At 49.5% G+C, this 16,490-nt stretch overlaps 1 protein-coding gene across 2 annotated transcripts in view; it reads left to right on the forward strand.

Moving 5' to 3' along the window:
* The window catches only part of WNT3A (Wnt family member 3A), a 98,471-nt gene that overhangs the window by 47,508 nt on the left and 34,473 nt on the right, over positions 1–16,490 (forward strand). For both annotated transcript variants that reach the window (XM_009085750.3, XM_050970865.1), the window contains exon 2: positions 7,019–7,260. In XM_009085750.3, the coding sequence (XP_009083998.1) occupies positions 7,019–7,260 (242 nt within the window). The remainder of the gene's footprint in view (positions 1–7,018; positions 7,261–16,490) is intronic.

Consider the following 16,490-nt stretch of genomic DNA (forward strand, 5'->3'; position numbering starts at 1 on the left):
CACCATCAGCACTGCTGTTATTCATACAGGGCAAGGGTGAGGGAATCATTATGGGAGAAAAGTCACCTCCAAACCTCTGGGTGTTCGCAGGGTTGGACTCGGCCACAAAATTATGTGCATACTTTCGGGGTTAGAGGGGAAAAAAGGATTTAAATATAGCCTGTGTGCTGTTCTTGGAGGTGAAGGAAGAATTATCCAGCAAGAACAGTTAACCCAGTAGGTTGCAGCCTTTTTCTTTTCTAGGCTGGAGGAAAAAAAAAACATCTGGAAGGACAGACAGCTGTACAGTGAATTTGTGCTGTCTAACAGGCTTAGATTTCTTTCTGTGAGCCTCTTTGAAATGTCTTAGTCCTGATAGCGAGATGCCCAGAGCCAAGTGTTGAAGACCCCAGTGCAATCAATGGTGCAGAGAGTGGTAATTTCTGAATTAAGGTATGGCACTTCTGTAATTGGACTGCTGAGGCCTAAGCTTGATTGTTACTGGTCCATGCAAAACAAAAAAACAACCCCCAATCTGAAAAAACATCTTTGGTTGCAATCAGTTACTTGATTCGTGTCTTCTAGAGCCAAACCTATCATTTTGCTGATCTGTGTTAAGGTGGTTTTCAAGTTTTCAACTAAAACAACGATTAAAATTTTTGCTATTGTCCACAATTTGTAGTTGCTTGGGTTTAGGATGGTTTTAATGTCATAGAATAAAACCACTTTGATGCAGGAGGGATGTTGGTGAGCAGAAGGATTTCCTTTGCCATTTAAAATAATGGGGTGTGACAAGTTCCTCTTCTTTTCATTCTAAAATTCCTCTAGGTTTAGTTTTCATAGTAAAACAGAGAAAAAAAAACACAGCATATGCTGGAATATTGGTGTTTTCTGTGAAAAATAAGGCCATTCAGTGAATGTAGAATTAGAAGTTTTCCTGCCTGTCCACCCACCTGGCCTCTGGGCTGGTGGTTCAAACCACAGAATCATAAAATCAATGAATGGCCTGAGTAGGAGGGACCTTAAAGATCATTCCATTCTGCTCCTGCCATGGCAGAGACACCTTCCACTGTCCCAGGCTGCTCCAAGCCCTGTTCAGCCTGGCCTTGGGCACTGCCAGGGATCCAGGGGCAGCCACAGCTTCTCTGGGCACCTGTGCCAGGCCCTCAGCATCCTGCCAGGGAACAATTCCTTCCCAACATCCCATCCATCCCTCCCCTCTGGCAGTTTGAAGCCATTCTCCCTTGTCCTGCCACTCCAGGCTCATAAATTTTGTCTCTCCACCCTTCTTGTGTGTCCCTTCATGTCCAGGAAGGCCACAGTGAAGACACCCTGAAACTCTTCTCTTTTCCAAGCTGAACAAATAAAATTCTCTCAGCCTTTCCTTGTAGGAACCACGCTCCATCCCTCCAATCAACTTTGCAGCTCTTCTTTGGGCTCACCCCAGCAGTCCATGTCCTCCCCACGTGTCTGCCCAAGAGTCTCATGAGCATTTGTGTCTCCAGAGTGGAAAAGACACAGAAAAGATTCCATCTCCTGCTCCTGGTCTCAACCTCTGGGATGTCCTTCCCAGCTTCCATGTCAGATGGACACCAAATTCCATCTGTCTTGGGCAGCCCTGTGTGGTGAGGGGTTTTGGGAACTGACTTACAGACCCTGCCCCAGGAGCCTCTTGACATTCAGAGCCATTAGCCATGCATGGCAGCCCCCATTTTTGGAGCCTTCACAGCCTTCCAGCTGCTCATTTCTCAAAAAAAAAAAGTGGTTTTAGGCAGCCTCAGGTGCATGGATTTCATGCTGGTCACCTTGAAGGTTGTGGTGAGAGATGAGAGAGGGTCAGTTTGGGATGTTGTAGGAGGGAGTGGGGGCTGCCCACTGTGGTGCCAGGAGATGTGAGACAGCCCTGCAGGGGTTTTCCTTACAGCCTTTCACAACCTAGGGACACTTCTCCAGCCATCTGCTCAATTTCAGTATTTTGGGATCATAATTCCACAGATGTGTTGTGAAAATGCTTTTTTTAGAGAAACCACTTCTCACAAGTTGTCCCCTCTGTCATCACGTGGCTGAGATTCTTCTAAGGGATGTGGCACCACAGAGTGGCAGCCAAAATGAGTTGGAAAGGAACAGGGGCTGAGCTGAACCTCTGGAAAGCTGGATGGATTATAGGAAAGGGTTTGGAGGAGATTGGCATCTTGCTGTTAGGGGGTTCCCTGCAAAGGGAGAAGCACTGAAGGCACCTACAAGAGAACATAAATCCCCTCTGTTATGGGCAGATGGACATCCTTTGATTGGACTTCTTCACCAGGACTAGCTGGACAAAAGGAGCAAAGTCACTCCTGGTGCTCAGTTTGGAATGTTTGGAGGGATTTAGGTGCCTTCAGGGTCTTACCCTGGGTCGTTTGGCAAGTTGCAGCCTTGCTGTGCAGCATTAATAAATGAAATTATTTTCCCTGTGTTGGGGACCCGGGAAGGACATCCCTGGAGAAAGCTCTCAAAAAGCCTCTCCAGGATGAACAGCAAAACAAAGCTCAGGAATGAGAGAATCCAGGGAGAAGCAAGCAGCTGTAGGAGCCTCCACAGGCTGCTCCTGATGTCTCAAGGACTTTTGACAGGCTGAGAAGGTGGTGACCTTGAAGAGTCAGCAGAGTGGTGCTGTACAGTCAGGTCATCCAGAGCTGAAACCTTCTCTTTTTCTGAAAAAAAAAAAAAAAAGCTCTGAGCAGGTATTTCCTGCATATTTCTCCCTCCTAATCTGGCTGGGGTGTCCATTCCAAGAGGGAGGGTACATGTAATTTATTAAGAAGGTGGCCAGGTACTTATTTACAACGGCTCTGCTGAAGGAGCAGATAGATTGAGATAAGGGAAATGAAGAGCTCTCTAGGTGTGTTGGCAAAGAAAAATGCTCACTGGAGGTTGAATTAAACACTTCAGGGCATGCAAGGCTGAAAGATAAGCTAAGAACTTTGGCTGTGGACATACAGAGCAGTGTTTTCATGGCTCCTCCTGTGCTAATGGGAAGAAAAGCCTGGTTGGTTTGAAAGGAACAGCTCTTTGACCCTTTCCCTTGGTTCAGACTTGAGCAGAGCCTGTTCTGGGCACGAGTGTGTTTGGAAAATTGAGAGCGGCAGGAATTCCCCATGGAAAAGGAGAGACTGGGGTCGGTGCATCCAGGAGGTGCTCAGGGAGTTTGAAGGTGATGCCTGGTTGGACCACAGGAGATGACACTCAGCCCATTTCTCGACATCACATTTTCAAAACTGCCCACGTGAAGGAGGTTGTTTAGGAGGAGGACTCAGGAGAGTGGAAAAATGCAAATGCCAGGTTTGATCATTGGAAACAGTGAGGAAAAAAATGAATGATGGGAGCCACGAGAGAGTTGAGCAACGCTGAAAAGAGATTCTGATCTTTATAGACTTTCCCAATCTTTTCTAAAGGTTTGGTTGTTGGGTTGTTGTTGGGTTTTTTCTGGGTGGAGGAGAAGGTTGGAAGGTTCATAAGGTTCCCACCTGATGATCAATAATAATGACAGGGAGCTGAAAGAACTGGGTTCTCCTAAAGATAAATTGACTTTAGAGAGGGAGAAAGTGTTTACACCTGGAAGCAAAGTAGAAACCAAAAGAGGGTGCTCGGGGAGATGTTATCACACTCCAGGAGCAGGAGGAGGAGGAGGAGCAGGAGGAGGAAGGTGCTCAGCTCTGCTCTGCAGCAGAGCCACCTCTCACAGGGAGATGTTTTGAGATTCCAGCCTGCACCTCCAGCTGAGAGTCAAGTGACTCCACAGTGCCCCATGAAATGCCAGATTTGCGTGGCACCATCAACCTGCGGGGCCTGATGACACCTTGGGAACAAGGGGATTGTCTTTTGCAGGTTAAACTTTCCAGACTGTAACACAGATCAAAGTGAGGTGTGACTGTTTCCCTGCTGTACCGAGCAGGGAGCAGTGTGAAAAAGCAATTAGAGGTATTTCTATATGTTTTTGGGTTGTTTTTTTTAAATCTTAGATAATCTTCCCAGCAACGGAAACGAATAGTTGAGGGCACCAACCTACAAACTCCTCTTCCTATGACTGCTATTTTCATTTTACCACTGGTGGTAGTAACCACCAAAAAAAAACAACCCAGAGACAGGTTTGAGTTTGGTGTTCACATGATTAAAGTTTATGAGGTTGGAATCCCAAACTTCATCAGGGTCCTACTGATACAGCTCAGGAAAATCCTTCTGGCCTCACAGCATTGTGGATGGAGCCTGCAGCAGGTCGATGGTACCTCAGTGGATGATTTATCTTTGTTGGGAACTGGGTGAGGGGCTTTGGAAAGCTTTGGGAAGGATGTTGGTGGCTGCAGCTGATGTGGAAACAAACTCTACAGATGTTCCCACCAGAGTTAAGCTCGGACACCAGAAAACATCCACATTTTGTACTCTCTGTCATCAATGGCTGGAGGATGAGTAGGAACAAGTAAGCTGATGTTTTTCCCTGGAGACTTCAATGAAGGGCATCTCTCCAGATGGTTTACAGAGATGGGACCACTTCCCTCCCAATCCTAAAGCTGGGAATACCTCCTAAATCCCAGTCTTGTGGGAGTTCAAAGGATTAAAATTTGGGTATGCGGCACCCTAAAACTCAACAAGGTGACAGAGGCAACTCAACAAGTCCTCTGAAGCCTGAAACAATGTTTTAGAAGGTATCTTTAGTCTAGAAATTTTAGTCCAGTGCTTTGTATAATATTTAACACCGAAACAAAAATGTACACTTGGCATGGGCTCCATTTCACAGATGGCTTTCTGCCAGCTGTGTGAATTAATCTAAAGCTCAGAAAACCCCATATCTAGCCACTGAGATAAGGAGAATGAGTTTAATGGGTCCTTTCCTCAGTTTTCTCCTGCAGGTTCCTGCAGGAACTCGTCTCCTTCCTCCAGCTGAGGTCTCTGCAGGGCCTTCAACCCAGGGCTGAACTTCCCTGGGTGGGACAGTTTCAAGGAACTGCTCCATCCTGGTTGTCAGGGATGGTGGTGAGATTCACCTGGAGACTTCCAGGGTGCAGACATGCCCCAGCCACCCAGGGGGGGTTGAGTCTGGCCAGCACAGCCAGTGGGGGCAAGGCCATGATTCAGCCCAGCCCAAAGCACGCACCTCAGCTGGGCAGGGGCATGGAAATGTCTGCTGCTCTCTGATTGCAGAAGCAGCCTGGGGTGAGCTGGGACACCCCAGCAAGCACTGGAGTGTGGGTGACAGGGACACAGTTTTGGGTCAGGGTGAGCTCCTTCCCCCTTTTAATGCAGTGGAGAGAAGGGGCACTTCTGGAGGGCAGGTCATGCTGTTTGTCTCAGCCTCCCTGCCTGGGGTAGGATGAATTGTCCTCTAATGTGGAGATTAACCATCTCCCAGAAGTCCAGCAGAGGTGGAGAGAGGCACCCAAGTTCAAGAAATCAGCTGGAGATCCTTTGCTTTCCCACTCACCTTCCACCTTGTCCACCTGAAGTTCATTTAGTGGAGGGCACGTTCTTGGCTGAGCTGATTATCCAGGTTCTAAACTCCTAGCTGGAGCCATTTGGGATCCCGAAATGGATGTCCTTATTTGCCTGGAAAGGATGGATTTGTAAGGCTTAGTCTGCAGTTGGCAAAGCCCTTGAGATGTGGCTCCTGACCATGTGAATGTCACCTTCTTCTCACCTCTGTCCCCTCCAGCCAGGTCCCCTCCAGCAGAGGAGTTAATTGGCTGCAAGGACCCTTCTTTTTAAAACAAAGTAATTTTAAAATAATTTTTATCCTAGCCTAGAGAACAGCTAAAGTCAAGCAAATTTTCTTCTGGACTTTGGCAACGATGGAATTCTGGTGTTATTTTTCAAGTCAGAGCAAAAGAGAGTGAAGGCTTTATTCCCTGACAGCCCTGTTGGTAATTTAAACACACCAGGCTGTTCCCAAATGAAAACCACACAGCAAAAAAATGAATGTAAACAGAAATACACACTGCCCAGGCAGGTTCCTCTTTGTCATTAATTCAGGGCAGAGAAGACAATCAAGAGATTTAATTAGAAGAAAAGGAAATTATACTCTAAAAATCCCTTCAGTTTTAGTAATCAAGGTTATTATTAGAAGCACCAGTAAGAAACACTTTAAAATCTATCTAATTAGGTGCATATCTGCTGATCTCCCTGCAGAGCTGACTTGTTTGTCTCCAAGGCTTCACCAACATTAAGGTTCATGGACACTCCTTTCAAGACTTCCACTGGGCTGAGCACAGTTTGCAATCAAGTTTAATTGGGATTGGGTTTTGGTTGTTGGTTTGGCTTTAATTTCACTCCCCTCACTTTAACCAGAGCCCCACAGAATGATGCTGTTCCCCTTCCCAAATTCTTGGTGCTGCCTTTGCAAAGACTCAGAGCTTGATGGTTTCAGCTGCTGGAGTTATTCCTTTGGGTAGCTCCAAAAGTGCTTTTGACTTCGCTGCCAGAATTTCCTATAAAAAAGCTTTTAGGGGTGTGTTTCTGTCTCAAAGAAAGAAATCCATGTGTGACCCCCTGGTGGAAAAGGAAATTATTGGAAAGGAAAGGAAGGAAGGACGGACGGCAGGAAGGAAGGAAGGACAGGAAGAATGAAAGGAAGGCAAAGGAAGGAACGAAGGCCGGAAGCATGGACGGATAGCTAAGACTCAGGACTTCTCTTAAGGACGGCAGGAATGAATGCATGAAGGTAATACTTACGGAAGTAGTCCGTGACTGCCCTTATCCGTTCTGCCTTTCTTCCTTCCGTGCCTGTCAGGAGGCAGGAAGTGCTTTCACAGCACAGTGTTGGATTCAGGCTTTGGGGGGGTAAATGAAAGGAATGTATTAACAGCAGAGTTTGCTGCCTTGCTGGACCTGTAGGGAACTGCAGGAAATGTTGTTTTTGGGGAAGGATAACCATGAAAATTGTGCTTTCTGCTGAGGAGGAATGCCGAGGAACTAAGGACATTGATTTCCTGTCCCCATTCTTCTTAACCAAGCACAAAGGTGAATCCCAACCTCACAGCATCTCTTTTCCCCTGTTTTTCTTGCCCAGGTCCCTGGCCATTGGCCACCAGTACTCCTCCCTGGGGACTCAGCCCATCCTGTGTGGGAGCATCCCGGGCCTGGTGCCCAAGCAGCTGCGCTTCTGTCGGAACTACGTGGAGATCATGCCCAGCGTGGCAGAAGGGGTGAAGATTGGCATCCAGGAATGCCAGCACCAGTTTCGAGGGAGAAGGTGGAACTGCACCACTGTCAACGACAGCTTGGCCATCTTTGGGCCCGTGCTGGATAAAGGTGAGTGAGGAGCTACGGGTTTGGAATGATCTGTGGTGGAATTGGCAGCAGAAGTCTTGAGAAACCTCCTGTGAACTCGTTGCTTTCTGAAAAAAATGTTCTGAAAAATGTCCTGCAAGAGACAGGGCTGGAGCTGGATAAAGGAGTGGGGTTATCCCAGTTCCAGCTGGGAGCAGGAGGTTGGACTGGAGACCTCCCTGAGTGCCTTTCAGCATGAGTTATCCCATGATCCTGCATCCTGGGAAGGAGCACAGAGGGTTTGTGTTACCTGGCTCCTTTTCTGAGCCCGTGCTGTGATTTCATCTCTCCAGAGGATGGCAGAGGGGAATGATGGGCTGTGGGGGATGGTTCCTAGGGACTGGACTATCAGATAACAGCAGTTTTTATACCATTATGAAATACAGTGAAGATCAGGGGAAATACAGTGAGGGCCTGGGGAAATCACCATCAATAATGCTTCTACTTTCCTTGGCTGTGAACATAATAAATTAGGACAGTGTTCAATTCAGGCAACAGTTTCTGCACCCCTTGACAGAAGTGGGAATTCTCAGAGATTTTTTTACCTAGGTTGTTGAATCTTGTGAGATTTAAGCCCTAAGCTAAGCTGAAGTATCTGGTCTTTTCCCTTGTAAGTTGGCAGGGGCCTGTGAGAGCTCCTCTATCCTTCTTTGAACCTGTCAGGTGTCTTTTAAAACCCAGCCTGGTCCTGCTGGTCTCGCTAGTCCTGGAGTAAGGTTTTTAATAACCTGTCCTTTAAGCACACACCAGGGCTCCGTCCTTCCTTCCTTTCCTCGCCTTCCCTTCTTCCTTCCTTCCTTTCCTTCCTCCTTCCGTTCGCGTTCCTTCCTGTCCTTCCTTCCTTCCTTCCTTCCTTCCTTCCTTCCTTCCTTCCTTTCCTTCTTCCTTTCTTCTTCCTTCTTCCAGTCCTTCCGTCCATTCCTCCGTCCTTCCTTCCTTCCTTCCGTCCTTGCCTTCCGTCAGTCCTTCCTGTCCTTCCTGCCTTTCCCTTTTCCGTCCTTCCTTCCTTCCTCTTCCTTCCTTCCTTCCTTCCTTCCTGTTCCTTTTAACCTTTCCTGTCCTTCCTGTCCTTCCTCTCCTTTTCCTTTCCTTCCTTTCCTTCCTTCCGTTCCTTCCTTCCTTCCTTCCTTTCACTTCCTTCCTTCCTTTACCTTATCCCATTTTACCTTTCCTGTCCTTCCTCCGTCCTTCGCTAGGTCCTTCCTCTCCTGCCCCTTCTTCCTTCCTTCCTTCCCTTCCATTGACCTCGCCCCCCTTTGCCTGTGGTTTTTTCGCGTCTCGCTTCCTTTCCTATTCCTTTCCTTCCTCTTCCTTCCTTCCTTCCTGTCCTTCCTGTGTGTCGCTGGTCCACTGTGCCTTTCCTTCCTTCCTTTCCTCATTCCTGATACACGTGACAGTGATTCCTGCCCCCCTGAAAGGTCCTCCCGTCCCTCCCTTCCTCCCGTCCCTCCCTCCCTCCCTCCCTCCGCCCGCCCTCCCTCCTCCGCTCCCTCCCTCCCTCCCTCCCTCCCTTCCTCCGGTTGCCTCCCTATCGGCTCCCTCTCCGTGTCACCTCGCTCCCTCCCTCCCTTCCCGTCCCATCCTCCCTCCCTTCCTCCTTCCTTCTCTCATATAAAAGAGGAAGGCACCTTTGCAATATTTTCAGGCACTCTGGTGTATGTAATTGATCCATACCCACCTTGGGGTGTGTTCTGCAGGGCTTCCCATCTGTTTTTTTTAGTTTTTCCCCCAAATCAGAACAGATTTGGGCATTTTCTTCCCCCAGAGCACGTTGCTCCAAGCCCCATCCAACCCAGCCTTGAGGACTTCCAGGGATGGGGAGTCCAAGACCTCCCTGGGCAATGTTCTCCCAGACAGTCTGGGATTTTACACCCCACATCTCCTCGTGGATGAACTGCTCCTCACCTCCCTGCTGACCAGAGGAACCCCAATCCCACCCTCTGCCAAATTCCCTCACCTCCCAGCGGGGCCGGCACCAGGGCTCTGTCCCTGCTCCACACTGGGGGCTCTCGGTAGCCAGGCTCAGGGAGGGAGAGGAGACTGGGACGATTTCATAACTGAAGAATGTTGTTCCTTGAGGGAGAATCAAACCACCCTTCAGTTTTACTTCACCTACAGCAGGAGGGGGGGGAGCAAAAAAAAAACAGCTCAGTCGCATTCTTGTGCGGCAGATCCCCCAGGGTAGGAACATACTTGAGCTCCTACCCAGAGAGAGAGAAGGGGAAAAGGAGAGAGAGAAAGCAAGGAAGCAAAAATCTGGTTTGCAGCTTGGATTTGAAGTCACCCAGGGTCTGAGTGCAGCTCCCCTGGGAGTCAGGGGGGACCCCATCCTCCCTCAGCAGCTCCTGCAGCATCTCCCCTGTGCCTCCCAGGCTATCTGCACTCCTTTCACTGAAAAGGATCAGTTTTAATGCCTCCAGGAAATCCTTTCCAGGCCCAAATCTCGCTGAGGCTGCCTCACTGTCTGGGCTGCCCTTGCTGCTGTGGGAGCTCATTGCTCATTCAGGACTGGCCTGGAACTGTGATTCAGCAGTGCCAAACTGTCAGCAGACTCTGGTCCTGTTAAGAGCCATGTTCTGATATCTCATCTAAAACCAGGCTCTTTTCCCCCCTCAGCCTTTTATGGAGAAAGAGCCCACATGTCTTAGCTAAGACTATACTTATGCATAATCTTTTTTAGCCAGACCTAATCTTCCCTTCCAGCCCTAACAATTCTGGGATTTTGGAGTGAATCACACATTAAACAGGAATGGCACTGATGGGCTCAGCTACCAGGGAATGATGATGTCCAGGGGAACCTGACCTGCTGCTGTTGAAGGCAACACTTGACCCTAAATCCCTCTTGCCCTTTGTATGTCACACAGGGCAGAGGAAGAGCAGAAATCCCCCATCCCACCCTGTTTATTCAATTATCCAGACAGGTGTGGACTTTCTATCCCTGGGAGTGTCCAAGGCCAGGTGGGGTGGGCTTGGAGCAACCTGGGAAGGTGGAAGGTGTCCCTGCCCATGGCAGGGGTGTAATGAGATGAGCTTTAGGATCAGGGCTGTGGGACAGGGTTTTTCTCCTCCTCTGTGGTCTTGGGATTGTATGGGCAGGTGTGCAGCTTCATGCAGAGACAATCAGACAGGTGCCATTGTTGGGTCTTCCTTGCAAATCTGCAGGAAATGGGAGTTTTGGTCAGTTTGGACTCCTTGGAATGCAAAAAAAGATTCCTGTATGGGGAAAGAATTGAGTCTGATTTCTTTCTCTCTACCTGGACTTAATCTGCTTATCACTTCTGATATAAAGACACTACAACTCATGTCTAGTCTCCCAGAAGCCCAAATCTCAACTGCTGGACAGTAGAAAGAACCTCCCACTTGAATGTTTGCAACGGTAACATCAAAAGGAAAAATACTGTAGTACTGAAAGGGAAAATACTGTTATTTGTTTCTCCACCTGTGTTTTATGAAGTGGAGAAAAACATGGCAATGGCCACATGACCTGACGTGACCACTGAGCCCCAGCTCATGCTCAGCCACTTGCCTGAGAGGCCTGGCAGGTTTTAATGCAGTTGTTGCTCCTTTCAGTTCCCCAGGGAGAAGGGGAGATTTTTGAGTTGCCTCTAAAAGGAGGCAGGATAAAACTCTGGAGGATGTAGGAGAAGGACAACCCATCCCTGACAGCAGAAAGTGAGCAGTGCAACCTGGCAGGCATTTTCCACCTCCAGCTGAAGTGCCATGGGTTGGGAATTGTGCCTTTTGCCCTTATTTTAGCTTTTGTGGCCTGGAGAGGCTGTTCATGCTCGAGCTGTGAGTTCAGAGTCTCTCGGTGCCGCGCGAGCTCTCTTTGAAACTCCTCTGGGCAGAAATATGAACCAATCTCAAGAGAAGTAATACAATTAAAGCTTATCACGGCCCTGTCTCTTTAAAGGACCTCGGCACGTAATTAAGTCAAAATAAAAGTTTCCTCTCTCTCCTCCCCCCCATTCAATAAAAGTAAATTACCTCCAAGTATTTAAGCCCGCTGTTCGTTTAAATTCAAAAAGGGAGCCCTTGTCTATCTATTTCTTTCACTCACTCCCACCTCCTTCTGCTAAAGACTGGCCAGGGCTTTAAACCTGCCAGCTGGGCTGAGAAATGGTTAATAGTTATTGTGGAGGAGCAGCTTTTAATGAACTATTGAAGAATGATACATTGATGGAGTAATGGGAGTTTAAGTCTCTCTGTAATGAAACAGGTTCTCAGCGCCGACCCATTGTGGTGTAAATACGGCACGTCTCTCCCACTGTTTGGTCAGGGCTAAATAGCAGAGGCCAGAGGGGGGTCTGCTGATGGGGTCTCCGCTTTAGTTAATCAATCTGATTGGATTAGGGTCACTGAGATCCCTAATAATGTCAAAGGTTACGCCAAACTGGATTAAATGCTTTGTTGGAGAGGGCTCGGATTCTTTCAGCTCCGGCCGGCAGGGCTTGTTTATTAGACTTTAACACTCGTGTGCAGCCTTGGGAAGCCACTCCTGCCCTTCCTGCGTGCTCGAGGGGGTGGGAAGGAGCCAGGGCAGGGCTGTCCCGTGGCTCTGCACCCATGGGATGTGCCCTGTGAGGATGTACTGCAAATTCCCCAGCGGACAAATGAGAGCCTGATGGGTGACCAAGGCCCAGGGGGCAAAAATTCACTCCGGAAATAATGGCCGGCTGCTGAGCCCGCTCCAGGCAAATGTCGGGAGTCACAGCAGTGCTGGAGTGACCCTCTGCTCGTGTCTGCCAGGGTTAATCCTGTCTGTGTCCAGCAAAGCCCAGTCCTTTCACTGAATTCACAGAATTAATGGAATTCACAGAATTCACGGAGTTCACAGAATTCCCAGAGTGACCAGGTTGGAAGAGACCTTCAAGGTCATCCAGTCCAACCCAGCCCCAACAGCTCAACTCAGCCCTGGCACCCAGTGCCACATCCAGGCTTTGTCAAACACCCCCAGGGATGGGGACTCCACCACCTCCCCGGGCAGCCATTCCAGAACTTTATCACTCTTCCTGGGAAAAACTTTCTCCTGATATCCAGCCTGTATTTCCCTCGAGACTGCGTGCTCTGGTTGTGTCACCTGGAGACAGAGCCCAGCCCCAGCTGAGCACAGGCACTTTTCAGGAGCTGTGAGAGTGATGAGGGCACCCCTGAGTCTCCTTTTCTCCTGAGTCTCCTTTTGGTGCAGCTCCTGTGTGTGCTCCCACCAGGCTGAGCATGGGATGAAATGTGGGGTATTTCAGACCACTGCACTGCTTTGCTGTTAACCTGGGGGGGTGTCTTGCCTTCCAGCACTTCCAGCTCAGATCAAGGTGGGATGGGATTTCCCTGTTTTCTTCCCCAGAATGACCACAAACCCGAAACATTTCCTATTGTCTTCCCTCACCACGTTCCTGCAGATGACACTGTCCTACAGTGTCCTTCAGAAAGTGACACCAAATAACCCCTTTGAAGGTTCCCTGGCAGTGGAGAGCATGTTACCAGCAGGGATCTGAAATCCCTGGATCTCCAGAGCCTCACTCCTTCCCACAGCAGAGCACACAGTGCCTGTTCGTGGCCTGACGTGACTGTTATTATCCAAGCAGGCTCCTTGCATGATCCAGACTGGAGAATTTCCCCTCGAGACTTCTGGAATGAAACCAAAATCTGAATTTGACTGCAACATCTCTTCCCAAAGGACATTTTGCCTTGACATATCACCAAGGGATAGACAGCCTCCTCTTTACAAATCTCCTCCACCGCTCTGGTGTTGACAACCAGCCCCTCCATCTTCTCTTCTAGCACTCACCATTTCCTTTGCTTCTTCCTAAAAAGTTGAAACTGGGGCTTGCAGAAGAGCAGTGGGTCAGCAAAACTGTGGGTCCTTGATGCCAGACAGTGAGACAGGTCGAGGTAGTTCCAGTTGTTGCTGGGGTCCTCCAGGGCATGATTCATCTGAGGTATTCCAGACAGTTTGGATTCAATTATTCACACCCTGACGTTTCTACATCTCTCCATCAATCACTGAGGGAATCCAGGGAGACCGGCCCTGGAGGAGAAGGCTCTTGCTCCCAGGGACTACATGAAGGGCAGAGCTGGCATCTGTCTAGCTCCTGAGAGAGGTGGGACTCAAATCACATCCAGTTCCTTGTGGAATGCTGGGCACTGTCACCTTTGCTGCCAGGCTGACTTTGGGCTGGGATCATGTGAAGTTTGGTTTATTTTGGACTCTAGACATCCTGGGGATGAGCCCCATGTGTTCTTTCTCTCAAGAAAGCCCAAAGCAAGCTGTGTTCAAGGGCTGACTCTTCACCATTGTGGATGAGGAAGCTCATCTCATGTCTGGTGAAATCCATGCGAGTTTTTCTCCAGATCGGGCGAGAATGGAACCACACTTTTAAATTCAGGTATAATCCCTTGGAGTCACAAGTCTCCTCCATGTTGTTTTTTTTTCTTGCTGTGTCATAACAGCATCACTCCCCAGGCTCCCTGATGGGCCTGATCTCATCTCCCAGAGTTAGCTGTCAGAGTCTGAGCAGTCACCCCAGGCTCCCTTTGTAGTCAGTGGAGAGCAGTCGGCATCTCCGGGGAGCAATTCATCTGACCTATCTCAGACACCTATCTCAGGATAACATGAATCATAGCAAGATGTTTATTTCTCTCCATTGACTATAGAGGGAGCCTAGGGCTACAGCCTCAGACTTCCATGGGTGCTTCTTAGAGGCCCATTTTGGGGGCAGATTGTTCCCAGTTTCTCCTGTTAGAAAGCAATCCTGACATCCAGCCCCAGCTGGAGAGGGGGTTCCATGATTTTAATAATGGAACCACATGGCACATGGAAAGGATCTCCTGGACCACTGAGTGCAGCCAGTCCTTTGCTACTCAAGCCATAACATCTCATAACGATGTAAAATTAAGACATTTAGCAGATCTCATCATATTTTCCTGATGGCATTCTGGCATCTCAGTTGTCTCCGAGCAAAACGGAGTTTGGAGACTTTCCCCCCTCCTTTTCCCTGCTGTGGATCATCCTTCTCCACTTCTGCAATAAAGTAAGGCATGAACAGAAAGCCACAAGATACTGATCCATCCAGGAGGTTTGTTACATGTAGGAGGTACTCTCTCTCCTCTCTCTCTCATGAAACTCTTCCCAAGAGGATCTGATTTCCAGCCCCACCCCGTCTACCTCCCCGCTAATGGCAATTTGGGCAGCTGCCCTGGTATCAACAACGGAGATCTACAAACTCTGCCCTGTAACTATGGGGAAGGAAACTGGAAGGATCAGGATTGAAAATGTGACTGTGCAAGCTCTGCTCAGCCAGCAGGATGCAGAAATCCAGAGGTTTGCCAGCGCTGCTGGGGGAGAGGCTGGCATGTTCTGCCTCCAGACAGGAGCTCCAGTTGGGTTTAGTGGGAATTGAGCTTGGAGTGGGGATTGCTGTGAGGGCTGAGGGGATGCTGCACTGCTGAGCCCATTCCAGCCCATGGGAATTGAGCTTGGAGTGGGGATTGCTGTGAGGGCTGAGGGGATGCTGCACTGCTGAGCCCATTCCAGCCCTTGGGAATTGAGCTTGGAGTGGGATTGCTGTGAGGGCTGAGGGGATGCTGCACTGCTGAGCCCATTCCAGCCCTTGGGAATTGAGTTTGGAGTGGGATTGCTGTGAGGGCTGAGGGGATGCTGCACTGCTGAGCCCATTCCAGCCTGTGGAAGTTGAGCTTGGAGAGGGGATTGCTGCACAGGCTGAGGGGATGCTGCACTGCTGAGCCCATTCCACCCTGTGGGAATTGATCTTGGAGTGGGGATTGCTGTGAGGGCTGAGGGGATGCTGCACTGCTGAGCCCATTCCACCCTGTGGGAATTGAGTTTGGAGTGGGATTGCTGTGAGGGCTGAGGGGATGCTGCACTGCTGAGCCCATTCCAGCCCTTGGGAATTGAGTTTGGAGTGGGATTGCTGTGAGGGCTGAGGGGATGCTGCACTGCTGAGCCCATTCCAGCCCTTGGGAATTGAGTTTGGAGTGGGATTGCTGTGAGGGCTGAGGGGATGGTGCACTGCTGAGCCCATTCCAGCCCTTGGGAATTGAGTTTGGAGGGGGATTGCTGTGAGGGCTGAGGGGATGCTGCACTGCTGAGCCCATTCCAGCCCATGGGAATTGATCTTGGAGAGAGGATTGCTGCGTGGGCTGAGGGGATGCTGCACTGCTGAGCCCATTCCAGCCCAAATTCAGCATTCCTGACCTGGCTTTTGGGTGGTTAGCTCAGTGCTGGCAGCGTGTTGGAGCTGCAGCACGCTGGACAAGCAGTTTGGGAAGGTCTGGAGGAGCTGTGGCTGCAGCCCACAGAGTCCTGGGGGATTTGCAGCTCCCCCTGAGCCTTGGCAAGAGCTGCAGGGTTGCAAAGGCAGCAAACAGAGATGCTGAGGAGAGGTGCCAAGGTGTTATCCCTCAGCTTTTGGGAGCAGGAGTGCACTGAGGTGGGGAGGAGCTCCTCCTCTTGCTGCTGGAGCCAGGTAGGACCATCAGAGGGGTCACTTCATCCTCTGGTGACTTCTGAGGTGTGCGAGGACAAACCCTGGGCAGGGATGGCGCCCAGGAGACCGTGGTTAACATCACACCTGGCTGCATCTGCCTCTCCATCCCCAGTGCCCTCGGGTTTTGGGGGGTTCTTAGAGGCTCTGACCTCATCAGCTCCCTGCCTGCACAGTGAGCCCGGGATAAAGATCTGGCTCCTGTGCATCTGGAGAGGAGACAGCCCATGGAAACAGCTGGAAACAGCTGGAAACAGCCAACAGCCTGCACAGGCTGCAAACCCTGAGAGGAGTGATGGGGAAAAGGAAATGGCAGCAATTCCAGGAGCCCATCCCGTTTGCTCTCTGTGCTCCCTCCACCTCCCACTCATCTGTCAACCCTGACACGCAGGGGCTTTTTGCTTGGTTTGGTTTTTCGTTTTTGTTTTTGTTTGTTTGTTTGTTTGGTTGGTTGGTTGGTTGGTGGGGTTTTTTTTGTGGATTTTTTAAGGTTTTTTGCGGGGGGGGGGGTTGGTGTTTTTGGGGGGGTTTGGGATTTTTTTTCTTTTTCTTTTTTTGTTGTTTTGTGTTGGTTTTAGGCGGTGTTTTTTGGGTTTTGGGGTTTTTTGTGTTTTTGGGTTTTTTTGGGTTTTTTTGTTTTGGTTTGGTTTGGTTTGGTTTTTTGGGGGTTTTTGGAGGTGGTTTTTTTTTTGTTGGTTTTTTTTGGTT

This window comes from Serinus canaria, chromosome 2 (assembly GCF_022539315.1).
Source record: "Serinus canaria isolate serCan28SL12 chromosome 2, serCan2020, whole genome shotgun sequence".
Lineage (NCBI taxonomy): Eukaryota > Metazoa > Chordata > Aves > Passeriformes > Fringillidae > Serinus > Serinus canaria.